The 20092-nt window shown below is 35.0% G+C and overlaps 1 protein-coding gene across 1 annotated transcript; it reads right to left on the bottom strand.

The window, feature by feature from the left end:
• Positions 1-9091: 9091 nt before the first annotated feature.
• LOC114263401 (PH, RCC1 and FYVE domains-containing protein 1) lies at positions 9092-18844 on the bottom strand. Its single transcript, XM_028203925.2, has 9 exons — positions 18125-18844; positions 17338-17424; positions 14118-14207; positions 13884-13970; positions 13656-13775; positions 10850-12952; positions 10616-10762; positions 9682-10211; positions 9092-9526 (listed from the first exon to the last, which is right to left on the bottom strand). Exons 1-9 carry the CDS (start codon positions 18170-18172, stop codon positions 9421-9423), a joined length of 3318 nt encoding a protein of 1105 aa, XP_028059726.2. The 5' UTR covers positions 18173-18844; the 3' UTR covers positions 9092-9420.
• Positions 18845-20092: the final 1248 nt, after the last annotated feature.

The raw sequence follows: 20092 nt of genomic DNA, 5'->3' as shown, positions 1-20092 counted from the left end.
TAAACTTTGCACATTGCTTTCTTAGGAGGGGCCAAAAGGTGCATAACTATTTATATCATAAGATTAAGGGCGTAACGAAGTATAAAAAATTCAATATTAATAATATTGCATTCATTTTGATGAATTATAAATTTCATCCAAAGTAAATTCAGTGAATAGTATGAATTCTGATAAATATTAGATTTAATCACTTGAGCATGAATTCTAGAATGAGGACGTGTTAGTATTTAAAATAAATAAAAAAAAATTTAAAAAAAATCTATTATTTTATGTCCCACTAAATCTAATTAGTATATTTCACAATTTTTAATAAAATATAGTTTATTACGTGTACTTTTTTGAAATTTTGTTTGTGTTTGAATTGCTTTCTGTTTGAAATTTAATGGGTTACGAGAGTTTTTTTTTTTCTATTCATATGAAATTAAAGAAAACAGAGATTCATGTCCAAATACAATAAATGGGATAACTAGTCCTTTCTAACACTCATTAATGGGTTATGAGAGTTGACTCTATTTTAGGTTGCATAGAAATCCCTCATTCATTAGTTTCTGCCGGCGAAGCTCCTCTATTTGAAGGAAAAGTTTATGGTATATTCTTCAAAATGTGTATCATATACACTTGTTATGTAATTTCAGAGAGTATGTTATGTATTTTTGTAAAAAATGTTACGTAATTTTTGATAGAGTTACAATAATTTGTGATTTAAAATGAAGTTACGCATATTATGGTAATATTATGCATTTTTGTGAAAATGTTACATATTTTTTTATCCAAACATTTTCTAACCAAAAAATGTGTAACATTATCACAAAAATCCATAATATTACTACAAAATGAGTAATTTCATTTCTTGATCACAAATTATAACTCCATTAAAAAAAAAATAAGTAACATTTACTGAAAAAAACATAACATATATCACAAAAATATATAACTAATATACATATGTATCATAACATTACCCTTGAAATCATAGCTACCAAATTCAAAACTAACATACTACAGCATCCCCAACATCAATGCTCCAACAAACTCCCAAACATTTTTGGAAGTTGTACGAAACACTGCAAAATTCATGTTTAGATAAATAATTTTTCTTTTTTTAAAAAAAAAAAAAGGGCTAACCATGCACGATGTCTATCACAAAATATATAAGTAATATACATATGTATCATATACCAAATTCAAAACTTATTACAGCATCCCCAACATCGATGCTCCAACAAACTCCCAAACATTTTGGGAGTTTTACGAAATGCTGTAGAATTCATGTTTAAATAATAAAAAAAAAAAGGCTAACTACGCACAATGTCTATCACAAAATATATAACTAATATATATGTATCACAACATTACCATTCAAATCATAGCTACCAAATTCAAAACTAAAGTATTACAGCATCCCAACATCAATGCTCCAACAAACTCCCAAATATTTGGTGAGTTGTACGACATGCTACAAAATTCATGTTTAGATATAATAAAAAATAAAAATAAAAAAAGGCTAACCATGCACAATATCTATCACAAAATATATAACTAATATACACATGTATCATAGCATTACGCTTCAAATCATAGCTACCAAATTCAAAACTAACATATTACAACATCCCCAATATCAATGCTCCAACAAACTCCCAAACATTTTGGGAGTTGTACGAAATGCTCCTCGGAATTCATGTTTTGATGAAAAAAATGTTAACCATGCACAATGTCGAAGGTCAATAAAAAAATTTTGATATTTGGTTTATTGGAGAGGAGGGAAACTCAAGGGGATAAGCTCTCATCTATACTTGCATCTCTCCATACTCCTTTTATGGGTCCAAATTTGAGTTCACATTGATGATCTAAACCGTTGATTTTGTTCTCAAAAATAAAGGTTATACATACAAAAAGTCAATTTCATCGGACATAAACACAAAAATAAATCACATTTGTTTTTATAAAATGAATAGTAAATAGAATTGTAAACTTAAACATTTCATTTTATAAAAATAAAACATGATTTATTTCTGTTTTTATAGTTGTCCAATAAATCTAATTTTTTGTATGAACAACCTTTGCTATGAAACCTATGAAATAGACAGTTTAGATCATTGAGTCTAAAACTATAGCGATCCCGGTTGTCCCTTTACTGTTTTGTTGTATTCCGGACTCGGTTCCGTGGAATTGGTAGTTGTATCTATCTTGTTGTCGTCCTTTAATTCCTTTTGTTTGAGTTTTAGGATGTGTTGGGCATGTTTCGAACAGGTGGGTTGAACCTTGGTCTAAAATCCTGTTGCCAGGTTTTTGGTCGTTCCGCTCGAGCGGGCCTTGTTGCGCTCGAGCGGAGATTGCACACCCCCAGTATTTCGTGTCCCTACAAAACTTCTACAGGTGTGATTTTTACGCTCGAGCGGGTTTCTTTACGCTCAAGCGGTCGCGCTCGAGCGGGTATTCTGGCGCTCGAGCAGGTAGTACTTTTTGGTGTAAGTTCTGGGAGGGGGAAATCTACGCTCGAGCGGACTGGTTTTCGCGCTCGAGCGGATGTACTTTATTCTTGTGTCTTGGCGCTCGAGCGGGCCTTCTTGCGCTCGAGCGTACCTAGTTTTTTGTTCTTGACGATCGAGCGTTGTGTTCTCCGCTTGAGCGGGAATGTCGTATATCAGTGGCAGCTGGGCATTTTTAAATCACTTTTTACATTCTCTCTCTCTCTCTTACTTTTTAAAAAGATATTTTGAGAGCTCCTCTCTCTAGAAACTCCCTTCTCTCTAGGGTTTGATCTAGTTGGAGTGTCTCCCTATCCTCCGGCCTTTGTAAAAAGTGTGTTGATCGTCGAGGGCTCCATTTTGATCCGTAGATCTTTGAGTTTGGAGCATTTTGGTTTTCTTCAACTTCCCCGTTTGAGCTCTAACTTCGAGGTAGGGATATCCTACTCCTCTTTATGAGCTTTGTCTTTGAATTTTAGCATTTTGATATGTTGGGGGTTGTTGGGTAATTTTGAGAAAGTTTGGGCCTTTGTGTAATTTTACAAAAGATGGGGTTTAATTTATATTTAAACCTATATGCATGCTTGGCATAGAGAAATGATATAGATGATGAACTATGAATAAAGTGGAACCTTGGGGTTGTTATGTTAATTATGGAAAAATGCCCTAATTAGTTGGATAAATTAATTTGTATAATTAATTTTGAGAAATGAGGAATTGAATTGAGAGTATTCAAATTGAAAAGATTATGGGATAAACGGGTGTAGTTGGATTCATTTAATCACTCACCCAGATTGAATGTTGATAATATATCCATTTGGTGCATTTATTTCCTGTTTAGAAATAACTGCTTTGGGCTATCGGTGGAGGATAGTCTTGATTGTTGTAGACAATGCATGATGATTAGGCAAACTAAAACTAATCAATTGAGTATGCTATTGAATATAGCGGTTGGAATAATACATCGACTTGATGTATTGATTGTTTGTGTATATGATCTATGTTTATATACATTGTGTGTGTGGGGGAGGAGATAGGGGATGTACTCCACGGTTTAGGGGAAGATAGAGGATGGACCTCTAAGCCGGATCGTGTGTGACATTGATACAGCACTACCATGTGTATCAAGTGTTGATTATGGAAGTGTTTAAATTGATTTGATATAGCACTAAAATGTAGATCGTTATCAATTGTGAGATATAGAAGTGTTTCTATGTTATGTTGATACAGCACCAAAATGTGTATCGTTCGTATAGTATGGAAATGGCTTATGTGTTATTGATATAGCATCAAAATGTGTATCCACCATGAATTTCGAAAGTGTTTTAAGATGAGTCTTATTCTCATCAAGTTATTTGGCTAAGTTTTGAGCCTTGTTTTCAAACTCAAAGTTGAAAAAGAAATGAGAAATGAAATGTAACATGGACTTAAATGTCATGAAACCGGGATGTGATATAAGTGAGTGTATCGGTGTTGACCATTTATCAACTGCTAATCTTTTAGTCATTGTTCATAGCTGGTTTAGCGTATTCCTGCTGGGTTGTGGCTCATCCTTTATGGGACATCATTTTCAGGTACAGGTAGCATGCCACCTCCAAAGACATAGCTTGGGAGGTTAGAGGCAGACAGACTGCTTTGTTATTTGCTTTCTTTTGATGTACTACATGTAGATTCAAGCCAAGGGCTTAATATGTATTGAGTTAGTACTCTTCTTTTTGTAACCAAGTGTTAACTTGGAAAGCTGTAAGCCCGTATGGCATTTGCTTTTGTTGTTAACATGTAATACTTTTGTAAGAACTACTCAGATTAATGGAAAGATGGTTGGTTTCTTTGTATCAATGCATGTCTAAAGAGATGGATTTTATGTATTTTTTTGAGGGCGTTACAGAAACCTATGAAATAGACAATTTATAAAGTAATGAAATATGCAAGAAAGCATATTGGATTTTGGTGAAATCAAGAAATAAATGCATACAAAAAGTTTCCTCATATATTAACTTTTTTAGCTCCTAAAAAGAAAAAAGCAACTTGTATTAATACAACCCTGTTTGGTGAACTTTTTGAGGTTACAGTTAATAGTCAATTAACTCTCTCAAAAAAATCAACTTTATCAAAAGGATATTCACCGTAGCGTAATCGCGGATCGGGTTGGGTCAGGTGATATCTCATTTGCTATCCGTATAAAATTAGGCGAATTAAAAAATATTCAATCCGCATCCGTCCATCGGTTTGGCAGATACAAATTGAGCAAGCCGTGCTGATTGGCGAATGGATGCGATCAGTTTAGCGGTTTGAACCTTACAAATTTTACACATTTTTTAAAATTATAATTCATAACTTTTATAATCTCTAATAACTAGTAATCTAAAAAATATGTATTATTTGTTTATAATAGGCCATGACACCACGCATATATATTTTAAAGTATTATTTTTCATTTTCACAAAAATATATATTTTGTTATGAGTAATGATTGAGACCCCCACAAGATCCCACAAATCTAGACCACTCATGATGTGGACCCCACACATACATAAGTGGGCCCCACACATATATGGTGGGCCAATATCACTTTGGGGGTGTGGGGGTCATCCCCAAAGGGGGGCCCAAACATTTTCATTTTATTATTTCTATTCTATGTTGTTACTTGTTAGTAGTTTCTTTTTCTTTTTCTTTTTTAACTTCATCTACAAGCGGATCGGGTTCATGTGGGTGCAGAATAGTTAATCTGCCATCCAAACCGTATCCATAGATTTTGAAATATTTTATCCGCATCCATCTACTGAAAGAAACACATCTACTCAAAATCAATCCAGTTTGATTGATTCAATCGGATTGGACGGATCCATGATCCCTAATTCTCAAAACAACTTTGGTGAATTGAGCTTCATCAAACCTTAAATAAAGCACCTTAACACTAACCAATAAATTCAAAAACAGTGATTAGGACTTGATCAAAGTCACGCCAATTTACAATTAATGTGATTTTTTTATTTATTGATTTACCACATGTGGCTCATGTACCCTTTTCTAATTTTTTTAGTGTGATTTTGAATTTAGTCAGCATATCATTGGTTAAACATACTTCTTGGTTTTAATTTGACTTTAGGCTCTGTCTTTTTAGAAAGAAAATGAAAATGGTAAAAAGTAAAATGAAAGAAAGGAAAAAGAAATGAAAATTTATTTTCTTGCATTCATTTGAATAGATAAAAAAATTTGACAAAAAATTATGGGGAAAAAATATATATAACAGGGAGTTGTGTAGAAAAATATGGACAAAAAGAAAAACAAAATAAATCTTGTCAAAATTTGTAAAAAAAAATAAATTTTCCTTAGCCTAACTAACAAATTAATTTGAGTTTTAGAGGAAACTCTAGTTTTCATTACTTTCTAGGACTCTCTATCTAAATAGACAAATAAAAAATTATTATTATTATTATTTTACTTTCTTGGTATTATCTATCTAACCAACTTGAATATTAGGGTCTAAGCACTTGAATAAAAAATCTTATTTTTTCTTCCTTTATTTTTTTCCTGGTACAAATTTAGGAGACTGAAGATTGAAACAAAAATTAAATGATCAAAAAAAAATTAAGATTCAAAAAAAAAAAGTGCATAGAAAACGATTATGTTTGGTAATTTAACCTATTTGCTTTAAAAAAAAAAAAAAATCGACTAATGGTTTTTAGTTTCAATTTTATATTATAATTTATTTAAGTTTTCAATTTATTCGACCAAAAATAATTAGATTTTCTTAATCTTGATCTACAATTTGTATTTTTTTTTATTTGAAACATTAAATATGTATAAATAAAAGTGTCCTGTATCATATTTAACTTTTGAAGGTATCTGGAATATTTATCTGACAACAAAAACTTCTTTTTTTTTGCCTAACTGAATATTCAAACTAGTTTATGCACACATCAACTAATCTCAAGACCCACGCAAAGTGATCTCTTAACAACAACAACAACAATAACAACAACAACAAAAATAATAAATAAATAAATAAATAATCTATATAATAGCTTATTAAACCAAACAAGTTCAATTACATTCATAGATAATCAAAAAAATTGTACCAACAAATCTATGACTTAATTTGATTCTTTTAGGCCAATAATCTATAGAAAAAAATTAAAAAATATAAAGTAAAGAGAGAAATCATGAAAATTAACTTATAAATAATATCAAACGGATCCATTGTCTCTTGAAAAATGCTTCCGGCCCCCTGTCCCTTCTGACCCCAGTGACCCTAGCTGATGTGGCATAGCGGGATTACTCAATTTTATTTTATTTTTATTTTTTTTTTAAACCTTGCACTAACAGCCCCCACGTGGAGGTGGTGGAGGTGGGGGTGCTAGTGGGGTGCTGGCGGTCCCCAGCACTATTGATTGTCTCTTATCTTGTAAGCCAGATTTACCATATGACAATGGGACTTGGTATAGTTTATTCTAAACTAAAAATTGATAATAAAAAACTAGAATAGCAAAAAATAGCTCTCCCTTAACTTTCAAGTAATCAACTTATTTAAAATTATGGGTTTATTAGACTTTCTACCCCTAAACTATCGTTGAATTGTCTATTTAGTTCTTGAACTATAATCTATTTAGTTCCCAAACTATCGATTGAATTTATTAAGTCTCTGAAATATTTAATTCAAATTTATTTAGTCCTTAAAAAGATTACAAAAATAAAATATATGTCCATAAGTATTATAAATTACTAAAAGACTCTATCTAATTAATATTTTATTATAGAAAAATTTTAAATTTCTATTGTCTTTAAAAATATTTTATTTTGATGTGTGTTAAATTAGTACTAAAGTCTGATTTCTTAGTTTTGCCAATAAAAATATATTAATATTAAAAATACTAAAGAAATAGAAGTAGATATTTTTGTTTGGTTAGAGTTTTTCAAAAATACTTTTCAGAAAATTCTACTTTCTTGTTTTCCTCATTTTTTTTGTTTTTACTGAATTTTTTAAATATTTTAAGCAATTTTTTTAATTTTTAGACATATCTAACATAAATATACCCTAAAAGTAAAAAAATTGTAAAAAAAAACTTTTAAAAATTCACTAAATACCAAAAATACAAAAAAAAATACAAGAATTCAGCATATTTTTTGTATTTTTATGTATTTATTAATTTTTTTAAAATATTTTTTCACAAATTTTTTACTTTTTAGATACATCTAAATAAAGTGCATTTAAAAAAAATTTAAAAAAATGTTCAAAATTTTAAAAATATTCACTAAAAACAAAAAAAAAACACGAAAACTAAAAAACTCAGTTTTCAAAAAATTTAATCCAAAAAACTCAAACCAAACACAATAATAATAGAACAAAATAATACATTATAAAAAGAACTTAGCGAAAAATTTAAAAAGAATCAATTATACATTATAAACAAAATATGATATATAATACTAAATAAAAACAACCAGCTAGCCATTGTAAAAATAAGAAAGAAAATATTCGAGATAATTACCCTTACCTTTATAAAGAAAATTCACCCTAAGAACTGACTTTCACTTTTCAAAGATAATAATAAAAAATTTTAAAAATTGACATAGAATTTTAGCTAGATATGACATTTTACTAATTTATAATATTATGGACTTATATTTTATTTTTGTAATCCTTTAAAAAAACTAAATATGTTTGAATTAGATATTTTAGAGACTTATATAGATTCAATTAATAATTTAAACACTAAATAGACTAGGATTTATATATTTTAAGGATTTAGTAGACTCAATCGAAAATTCAGGAACGAAATAAACAATTTAACAATAGTTTAGAAATATAAACTATAACAAACCTTTAAACTATTTATATCTAATACGTTATAGGTAAAAATTGTACTAAATAATTTGACACAAACACTCAAAATAAAAATATATATAAATAGATCAAATAAGTGAAATTATAGTTTGCTTTAAGGGACAAGTCCAAATGGTGCTCCAACATACATTTTATTGACTAAAATAGTGGATTCCACTACTTTTTGTCTCCTAATGAGGAGAAACCACAAGTGCCATAATTTGTGTGGTGCATATGATTGCAAATGAACCGAGTTATTTACAAATAAGCTTGGCTCAATATAGGCTCAACTCGATTTGTTTAGTAAACGAACCAACTCAAACTCGAATAAACTCGACTTGTCAAGTTCAAGCCGTTTATCTTTATTTAAATTAAATAATAAACATATTATTTATATATTAAATAATATAAATTAATATTTTTATTTAAATAATATAAAAAAATGTTATAAAACCGAATCGAGCTCGAATTTCATTAATATTAACGAGTCAAATCCAACTCAAATTCGAGTCCAATTAATTATCAAGCCAAACTCAAACTCAATAAACGAACTCGGTAAACAAATGAGTTGAACTCAAACTTAGCAAAACTTGACTCGTTTGTAACCTAGAGCAATGGACTATCAAATATTGCTAGGATCATTTGTGTAGTAATGTCAACGTGGGGTGTCGTGTATATATCGCTTTACAAACAGCTTCCAAAGCGCAGACAAAAAGAGAGCTCATACAAACAAATGGAATGCACACAACAGGCAATGAGAAAAAGCCTTTGGGGTGGAAGAAAAACCAAGAAATGAAAGAACTCTTTCAGCCGAGATTTATCACAATTGGCGATTTTATGTACACTACAATACAACAGATGGATCAACGAGTAATTATGACATTACCCAACCTACCCACCAAAAAAAGACGGGCAAATAATACCCAGAAAATTAAAATGAACCAAAACATAAATTATGAAATGGGAAGAAATCGGGGTAATAAAAAAAACAAGGGTAAGGGGCATTTACGTCCAATCTTGTGTCTAATGCTCAACCTAAGAAACCTTCACAACTGACGGATACAAAAGGGTTTGATAGAAAACTTTCCTCCAATCATTTTGCCACTGTTGGGAAGATGGAGGTCAGACCAATGATTTATCTGTGCCACGAACGTTGTACTTATCATAAACCTTTTCACGGTTCTCTGACCACCACGTCTCTGCTTGGTGCTCACCAAACCTTCTCCGGCTGCACATCAAAACATGATCATGTTTACAACCAGGATATTAATATCGAAGAAGTACAATCATCTTATATCATCTAAAAATTTAAATCTTCCACTGCGCAAATCTCCAAGATTTCTATATAACATGAACAACAGAAGCAGAAAACAATTAAGTTACCTGAAGCGCACTCGTTTGAGATCTCTAGTTCCATCCTCGAGGGCCACAAGTGTTATATACACACCAGGCTCGTAGTGCTCAATCCATTCAGACTCAACTTGATTAGCATTTCCAGCCAACGTCGAATTCCTAGATCTTGTACTAGTAGTGTCACCATCTTGGACCGGTCCTGACTCCTTGCGGTCAAGAGGCTCCGACACACTAACCCCTCCATTACCATTCGGAAGTCTAACATTCAAATTGTCATCCCTCCCACTAGAGTTCAGAAGCCCCTGGCTTCCATTTGTTTCCTTGCCTACTGGTGGTGGTTCCCTTGACAATTCACCAGAGCTTGGTCTTCCATTTACTGTAACAGAGTCAGTTCCCATGGAGGAGGACAAGCCAGAGCTGTTGGTCGAATCAGATTGGCTCTCTCTATTTGCGTCAGGGTAGTGAATGCCATTTGGCTCCAAACCATTTGGTAGGTAAATTGTCTTCATGCGATCTGCATCATAGACCCCAGTTGGCAGCATCTCGGCCATATCTTTGATCTGGGATAGTTGAAAGTTAATCCGATATTCATGCTCAACTAAAACAAGAAAGCCTGTGACTTAATTTCATATTCGCAGGATTTAAGAATCAAAAGATTGTGCTTTGAAGGACATTGAAACTAGCACAAATTTCTCCACTTGGTAAGCACTTTTGAGGGACAGTGATGTGAGTGATTAACTATTGCTTTATAAAAGAAGTACCGTAATCAAAAATAGAAAAAATTACGAAAAAACAAAAATAAAATAAACACAACTCCCACAATTCCACATTATATGACAGTCACCTATATCACTGACCTGTAACTTAGCACATGGCGACAGATAATAGATCCAGCACAGTTTCCAATAAAATCAGATTCCAGGAAAGGTAAAGGAAAAGGAAATAATAGAACCCAGAAACAAACCTGTGCTGTAAGTGACTTTATCACTTCTTTTGCAACTTTAGATTTAGCAGATTCTTCTGCAGCAAGTACTGTAGCTTCCTGGGCTTTTTTTGTTGATTTCTGAAGCTCCAATTCTTGAAGTTCACACCGATGTCGAAGGCTCTCAACCTAAGCCAATTCCATGATTACCAAGATAAGAAACCCGCTTTAAAATGGACAGACCTTTCTTCTTTAAAAAAAAAATTAATAAAATACCTGTGCACGTAATTTGTGAACTTCTTGATTCAAAAGATCATTTGTTTTCTTCAAACTATCAGTAATACTTTTGGAAAAAGAAAGCCCAGTGGTAGTAGGAACAGGCGTTGCAGAACGTGGTGGGCTAGGTTTCCTAGAGAATGGTGACACAGACCTGGAACTAACACCAGATGATGTAAGAACTGGTCTGGGAACTGGTCGACGAAGATCAAAAGCGGTAGTCATAACCACATCTTTCAGCTGTAATAAAGAAGGTGCATGAGAGGGACGAACTAATGAGAACGTATCAGCTTTCTTTCCTTGTTTGGCTGCTTTGTTATCTAATTGCTTAATTAACTCAAGATTAGAAGGCATTCCCGACTTGGACAACCTAATCTCAGCCTTGTCTAACCTGTCCTTGTTTTCACCTGAAAGGCGAGGTAAAGCATTCCTCCTGTTATTAGCAGCAGCCTCTGCCACCTTGCTCAGTTTGGCAAAACAGGATTCACATACCCGATATGGTTTTCCGGGATTAGGGGCCAGGGCTGCTCTTAATGCTTTCCTGGAACTACATGAATGGCAATGCACAAGTCCACAATTGTAACAGTTGTGCCTCTTCCGGGTAAAACCAAAAGCTTGTCTACAAGCTGAACACTGGGACTGCTCGGCACCAGAAACCCATTTGTGAAGACATATAGATGCAGTGTAGTTTGAACCACAGGCGACAAATTTAACATGTCTATCCTTCAAAGCTTCAACCAGAGTTGGTGTTTTGCGATCCTCTATATCCCCATGGCCTAACCTCCCATTGGCTCCCTTTCCCCATGTATAGACCTCATTTTTGGATGTTAACACTGCTACATGATATGCACCACATGCAATCTCTTCAACAGATTCCCCAATGAGCTTATCTTCCACCAAGCAAGGTACTTTTCCATCAGACCGGGGATTGCCCAGCTGACCATAAACAGTGCTTCCCATTGTACAAACTTGTCCTGAAGTGGTCAAACCAACAGTTAAACTATGGCCACAAGCAATTTTGTGAAAATCGTAATCAATAAGTGCTGGCACACACGTGGGTTTTAGCCGAGGTTCCTTGTCTCCATGTCCAAGGCGATTTTTATCTCCATCCCCCCATGTAAACAATTTACCAGACGAAGCACTAGCACTAGATTGTGTAACAATAACCTCCACCACAGCAGCAGTGTGCCACACCCCACATGACACAGCAATTGTCCTCAACCCTGACAGAGATTCTACTTCTCTTGGATATGGAACACTTTCCCTGTTTCCATGGCCCAAGACACCAAAAGTTCCATCCCCGAATGTAAAAAGTTGACCAGATAATGTTATCAAGGCCGTGTGCCATGGACCGCAAGTTACCATAGAAACTTGAAGTCCCTCAAGAGGACCATAAATTCTCTTTGGTATACACTGACTCAAATTAGTGCCATGACCAAGAAGTCCAACATTATGTGTGCCGTCTCCCCATGTATAAAGTTCACCGGCCATTGTAACCGCACAAGTATGAAACTCACCACATGCAACAAAATCAATGCTACAAAATGCTAAGGATTCAACTAAACGGGGTTGAGTAAGATCTGTACCAATGCCGTGACCAAGGCGTCCTCCAGATTCTTCACCCCAGGTGAAAGCTTCACCTTGCCTGGTGACAAGGGCGGCATGCCTGACCCCACAGGCTATATGTTGTACGTCCAAAACTACATTGGACTCTAACAGCCTTGGAAGAAATACATCAGCTCTTGCGCTCAAAGAGTTGGCATTTTTATCAGCCCCAACCTTGCTAAGATTATCACATGTAACCTCACCCCATATATATACATCCCCTAAAGCATCATAATCATCTGGAGCAGAACCATGACTGGAAGTGCTGGGGGCACTAGATACACTAACTCGAAAAGCATCTGCACTAGATCCTTTAACGTGCATATTTGCTTGGTCCAAAGCTACATATGATCTTTCAGAATTAACAGAATTGTCAGGCCTGTAACTCTTTGGAGAAGAATTTGCGTTGGAACAGACAGAAACCTCTGGAGAGCTAATATCTTGCGTAACACTAACAGAACTATCACTCGGACTATTTGATGTTAAGTCTCTATTATCCTGAAATCAATTTATCAAACATTTCACATCAGACTTGACACACTGCTGGCAGTATAGCAGGGGGAAAAGAAAAAAAAAAAAACAACCAGGATAATTTTTAACATTTTTTTCTGCCAAACCTTCCAATAAATTATAGCGTATGAAATTACTGCAAAAAGACATACACCAGAAAAAGGACATATTTATCAATAATGCAAACCCATAATTTCAGTGTATTCATGATAAGTATGACAATTGTAGGTAGATAACATGGGCAAGTCGTAGAAGACTACATTTGATAATAGACAGTCAGAAAGACCCCAATTCTTCCAAGTTGGGAAACTGAGGCCTTCAAGAGAAAATCATATGTGCATAAATTATTTAGGTGTCATTGGCACAGACTACTTGTTTGTGATGATGGATAAAGAATTTTCCCATTCAAAAACTTCATGTGAAGTCAAAATGAACCAACTAGATCTTTTAAGAAAGCCATAGTTTTTTAATAAGCTAAGTAAATTGTTCTTCATAATGCAAAACTTGATAGGCTAGAGAAAAATGACCAAGAATTTATAAATTTTCCAAGAGTAGATGCAATGTCTCACTCAGCACTCAGCAACTGCAAGTAAAGATCAATATGCTTGTTCATGTACAAGTACAGCTTAAACAATATATGTCCTAACATGAAAATTGATCTATATAAAAAAGTTACAGGAAATAAATTTACTTCAAAATAAAGGCCTCCATCACTCCATCCATCAATTTTTGAGCGCCCACCTTGGCCAGGGGATATTAATGCTTTGAGGCCTGCAATCCACACCTCCGCCTCAACTTTGTCCTTGCAGATCTAAAAGAGCCACATACCACATGCCACATATTCAACTCAACCAGAAAGCAAATGACCAAAAGGCACTAATCATGTTATTAAGGACAAAACTTAGTATTTAAGACCAACCAGATCAAGGGATCGCTTTTCGTTGTTGTATATAAGAGAAAAGGACAAGTAGTCCTTTTCAGGGCGCAGATACCGTTTGAAAACAACCTGGAAGTACAATTTTTTTGGCAAGAAAAGAAGAGCTTTAGTTAGACAACTTGTTTGGCTGAGCAAAGAAAAGTTAAAGAAGATGTAAGTGCCAAAATCAATAACATGATAAAGAAATAATAATAGTTAAAAGCTGACAAATCTCACAGTTCTTTGTCCAGGAATGATTCTTGAAACTGAAGCTAACTTCAAACTTCTTTCACCACTACTAGAAATCCAGATCAGAGATAATTCATCCTGTGAGTTTTGAATAAAAGATGAGTTCTACTTGGGTAGTATACAGAACCTTTTTTTTTTTTTTTTTTTGAAAAGTAAAATATTTTATATACAAAAGAAACTGCCAAGAAAGGGTCACAACCCGTACACATGGAGTATACAACCAACAAAACAAAACAAAACAAAAACAAAAACATATTCCCACTATGCATCAATGGGCATTTACAACTCCCCAAAAAGTCAAAATCTAGAAAAGAGAAACGATAAGTCTCCCTAAGCCATACAAATAGGAAGGCAAGAATCAGGCCTTTCAAACACAAATTAGACTTCTCAATACTATCAAAAGACCTTTGATTCCTCTCATTTCAAAGCACAGCATGAGGGAAAGCTACACACCCTTTGAAGCTACCTCTCAGGCAGCCTCTACTGTAAGAGGCAAACAAACGCCAAACTGAATAGGGTATCACTCACTCCACACCTCCCTTGATACTGAACAGTTTAGTAAAAGGTGGTTGACACTATCCCCCTCTCTTTTGCACATAGCACCAATCCATAAAAAATTTACCCCTGCTTGTATTATCCGTCATCAAAATAAGATCTCGAGTAGTAATCAAAGCTCATATAAGGGGTGCTCTTGAAAACCAAATAGCCTTTTAAGGAAATTCCACATCACTAGATAATCACCGATAAAAAGAAGAAAGCAAGAACATGCCATTCCTATCCCCTTTCCATACTATATCACATCTTCCGCCTGTGTTGTGACCCATCCTGAAAACTCCCAAAAAAATGCCTCAAGAGACTCCACCTCCCAATCCTGTAGAAGTCTTGGAAAAATAGGCGACCACACAATATTGAAGGGGTTGAATTACAAAACTCTGCCACTGAGTGCTCAAAATTTGTTGGCATCGCAAAAAGATCCAGAACAGTGGGAAATCAGAAACAATGTAATGGTGTTAACCATAACGAGCACATCAACTAGCACTTAGAACATAAGGAAGAGCCTTCTTTATCATAACAATACCACAATGAATCAGATGATTTTTTTCTCTTAAATTGTCATTGCACAAGATTACATCATACACATCCTAATTACTCTTTGTGCCACTACACTATCTATCAATACGGGGAACTAAATGCTAAAAGACATAAGGAAGAGCCTTCTTTATCATAACAATACCACAATAAATCAGATGTTTTTTTTCTCTTAAAATTGTCATTGCACAAGAACACATTGTACACATCCTAATTACTCTTTGTGCCACTACACTATCTATCAATACGGGGAACTAAATGCTAAAAGACACTTAAACCAAGATGATCATTGCTGGAGGGGCAGCATGTCCAAAACAATGCTCTAAACATAATCCTAGATTGTATCTCAGACACCTTAAGAATATTCAAATAATAAGCAAAACGTTTGCGGCTACCCAAGACAAGAGTCAATCTTGCTTCGGACATAATAATACTTCAGAACAACCGAATCAACTTGTGGAGCCAGCCGGAAAGACTTTTGGTTGAGAAAAGAGGCCAGTTTGAGTCACAAACAGACTTATGTCCTGACTGCAGAAAGTCCCAACATATTCCAAAATTCAGCATCTCATTCAAAGAATTAACCTTTTTTTTTTTTTTTTTTTTTTTAAGGTATCAAGGCTAGGGATAATAGGGAATCAATTACAATTAATGATCTCTCTGCAGTTTGTTTTGCAGTGAACAAAACCAGTGTTGCTGACATTTATTAGCATGGCAGTACACAATATTGTGGTTTACTGCCATACATGGCGTTAAATGCAGTATTGACACAGTAATGGTCACAATTGCAGTGAAACATCATTGGAGTATTGGCCAACAACTAACAAGAATTAATTATGGGACCTGTTAATTCTTTTTTAACCTTAGCAAACTCCTAATTCTAAATGACAAATACTTTTTAAGCCAAGTTTGCTATATTACAAAGTTGTTGGATAGTTTTTAGTGAATTTTATAGATAAGACTTGTTATGATTGTTGAATTTTATATTCGTCTCTAAGCCAATGTTTCGGCATTGGGCTTTTTGGCTGAAATAAACAAAAAAACCAAACCAAGTTATCACATCACTCTCTTTACTTTTTTTACACATCTTTCGTAAAAATCAATAAAAGTAGCCAATTCCCAAACGAGCTCTAAGAACTACTGTATTTTGATTCCTTTCCAACTTTCATGACTAAAATAGCAACCAAAATCAAGAAATACTACTATCAAATATCCATGCATGTTGCAAACTTTCGAACGATGTCAAATTTTTGACAAAGAAAAGCAACCTTTGGCTTCTTCAACAATGACCACCACCCATACACTTTTGCTTTTTAAACCTAAGCACTACTTGACTAATCAAGTTTCTTACCTTGCAAAAAAAGAGTAAAAGCGGAATATTACAAAAACAATGAGGCCTAAAAGTACTTTTTAGATGACTTCACAGCACATGTTGCGTTGGGATTGTAATCACTTATAACAGCCACTACAACACTATGACAAACATTAACCACCTCTACATTACCATAATGGTACATAACAGCACATAAGGGATAAGGCTATGAAGTCTGAGTTTTATTCAGATCAATATATCAGTTCATAAAAACAACAGATCTCAGTACAGTAACACAACATTATCAACTGATTTTAAAATCATGCTACTGAGGTATTGTTTCTCTTTGACCTAGCAGCTATGTTATATGATCCAGATGATGTATTTTTTCATTATATCGCTTTATTGTGTTTTTCTAACTTTCATATTTTCCCATAGTTCTTAAAAAAATTTCTTACCTTCAAAGATTATTTTGTGATTTTTAAAATATTTTAAGCCCTCTTTGCAGCAATCGTCAATACAGAAAACAAGTATATTATAATTCTAGATTTAAAGATCATATCTAGAACATCAAGATTTATCCACCAATTAATACCAAATATAAATATAAATAAACAGTGATGTGCACTGCACAGAAACATCATTTCATACATAAAGATTACCACCCATTTTCTTGCTAATTGCTTTCACACTAATGAAGAGAAAAATCATTAAGAATAAAAGAAAAAAGAAATCCCCTATGAATTGTCAGTTGATGCGAAAGCCCAACTCCAAGATTTCAAGAAGAAAAAATCTAAATATCAAACTTACATTAGAAAGCCTAAATGGACAAAACTTCGGCTTTCCCTTACGACCATATTTAAGCAATTGAGCACCCTTCTTTAGAGCAATTAATGCCTGCAAAAGAAAATACGATAGTTTACAAATAAATGTATTGCCAGCCAAAGATTGCACATGAATATATATATATGAGATCAAATATCAGTTACCAAGTTTTACACAGCTACATCAATAGCCAACACATTTCCTTGCAAATGTGAACATTCATTCCAAATTTTGTAAGTCTCGTTTTATCATTCATAATCGTGAAGAAACTCAATTACTAATACAAAATCTGGCATTTGCTTCACAACCATATTTTCCAGAACAAACTAATAATCCAGGCAATTCCATCATCAAATATACTAATTCAACAATTAGTAAATACATAATCTAGAATTATAATAAGCATGCCCTTTGGTGCAAAGTCACAGCTCAAAAACTATCATCCATCTAATAATTTACATCGCGTGTTTTCGTCACAGTTCTGATCAAAAAACCAAATTTGTTTGCAGAATACAAATCCAATGAATCAATATTTCTCAGCAGGTTTCACACGAAACAACCACAAAGAACATTAAATCAATTTAAGGGAAAACAAGAAGATTTTTCTCAATGTTAATTACTGATACCAAACTGTAGCAAAATCAAGAAACGGAAGATAAAATGTTTAAAATTTTCGCACAAAAAATCTGTAAAATCCAAGCGAATGAAATCGAAACAGAGAGGTCAAAATTCAACAAAAAGATCCCAATTTTGTTGAAATCCACAAGCATACCTGCTCGATATTACGGTTGGCATTACCATAGCTAACAAGATCTGCCATTCCATGTGAGAAATTCACCGGAACACCACCTCCATCTGCGATTGCTCTGATGAGTTCCGGACATCATCAACAACAACAACAACAACAACAACCACACTCTCTTACCATCAACCTTTCACATCTACTCTCACCAAAATCCAACTCTCTAATTCACAAGCCTAGAATTCACAGATCCGTCACTCCCTCACAAGCTCCAAAAAACACCGTCCAGGCCTAAACCCTAGCACCACCACTCGAAACCAGCGTCAGCTGTCTCGAAGGCGGTTCTGGACTGGCGTGGACTGAAAGAAAAGTGGTTTTAGACAAGGAAAGCGGTTTTCCGGCCAATGGAGAGTAGAGACGGCGGTTTTCGGATGAAATCGCTGGCGGAGACCGGTGGCTCCGGCACGACGGCGGCGGACGGCGGAGAGAGAGAAAAAGAAGAGAGAGAAGGGGGGGTGAGAGAGATAAATTAAATGAGATTTAAGAAGGTGGTCGCGTCCGCGTAAGTACAGAGTCAAATACGGGCAAAAGAGAAACGCTTGAAATCGCCTGATAGCGAAAAAGAAAACGAGAAGACATTTCCAAAGCCCCGACAAGCCCTTAATTTAAATTTTTTATTTAATTATAAAATTAAAATTCGTTGTACTGTATTTACATTTTTCTAGAAGTTGTACTCGCGTTTGGACTGGCAGAGAAGAAGGGATATTGGCCCGTTTAGTAAAGACGTGGAAAATGATTATAATTTATAACTTAATAGTTTATAATTTTTAAGGTGTCGTTTGGTAACACTTACGTTTTTAATTTTCTATTTATATTTATAAAAATTTTAAAAATTTAAATAAAAATTTGTTTGATAAAATTTTTGATTTATAGATCAGTGGTCTCAGTTTATAAATTCAGTCAAAAAATAAAAACACAAAAAATGTGTTTTCATTTTGAGTTTTCAGTTTTTTTTTTTTTTTTTTACCACACAACACTAGCCACCACCCGCCACCATTTTCCACCACCGTCTTCCGCCACCACCACCACCACCACCACTACCCACCACCCACCTGCCATCCACCCGCCACCACCCACCACTCACCACTACCATCCACCGCCAGCCACCACCACCTACTTGCCACAACCACTCACCACCCACCTACCACCACCACCGTCCACCACCTGTTACCACCAGTCACCCACCACCACTAGCCACCTGCCACTCACCCGCCGCCACTACCACCCACCACCACTACCTCCACCACTACCACCACCATCACCCACCCGTCACCCACCCGCCACCACCACCCACTCGTTACCACCTACCACCCACCACCGTCACCCACCACCACCACCACCATTCGCCACCCGCCACCTACCCACCACCACCCGCCATCCGCCACCCACCTGCCACCATCACCCACCACTCGCCACCGCCGCCGCCACCACCATCCGCCACCGTCACCTACCCACCGCCACCACCCACCGCCATCCGCAACCCACCTGCCACCACCACCCACTCGCTACCACCCACCACACGACACCGTCACCCATCCACTCACCACCACCACCCACTCGCTACCACCCGCCACCGTCAACCATCCACTCACCACCAACACCCGCCACCACCACCCACCTGCCACCACCACCCGCCACCGCCGCCACCACTACCACCACCACCACCACCCACTCGCTCGCTACCATCGTCACCACTTTCTACCACCGTCTTCCGCCGCCACTTGCCACCACTCGCCATTTCTCACTCTTTTTTATATTTTAATTTTTTTTTTAAACATTTTGTCAATTATCAAACGCGTTTGTAGTTTATGTTTTTCTAAAAATAAACAAAAATCAGTTTATAAAATTTTTGTAAATATAAACTGAAAACGTAAACGTTACCAAACACACCCTAAGTGTGAATATAAATTGATTTTTTATTTATAAATTAAGTTTCTC

This window comes from Camellia sinensis, chromosome 6 (assembly GCF_055761805.1).
Source record: "Camellia sinensis isolate YWXY chromosome 6, ASM5576180v1, whole genome shotgun sequence".
In the NCBI taxonomy this organism is placed as follows: Eukaryota; Viridiplantae; Streptophyta; class Magnoliopsida; order Ericales; family Theaceae; genus Camellia; species Camellia sinensis.
The sequence above is the reverse complement of the archived record's forward strand: the minus strand, read 5'-3'. Positions and strand labels throughout refer to the sequence as shown.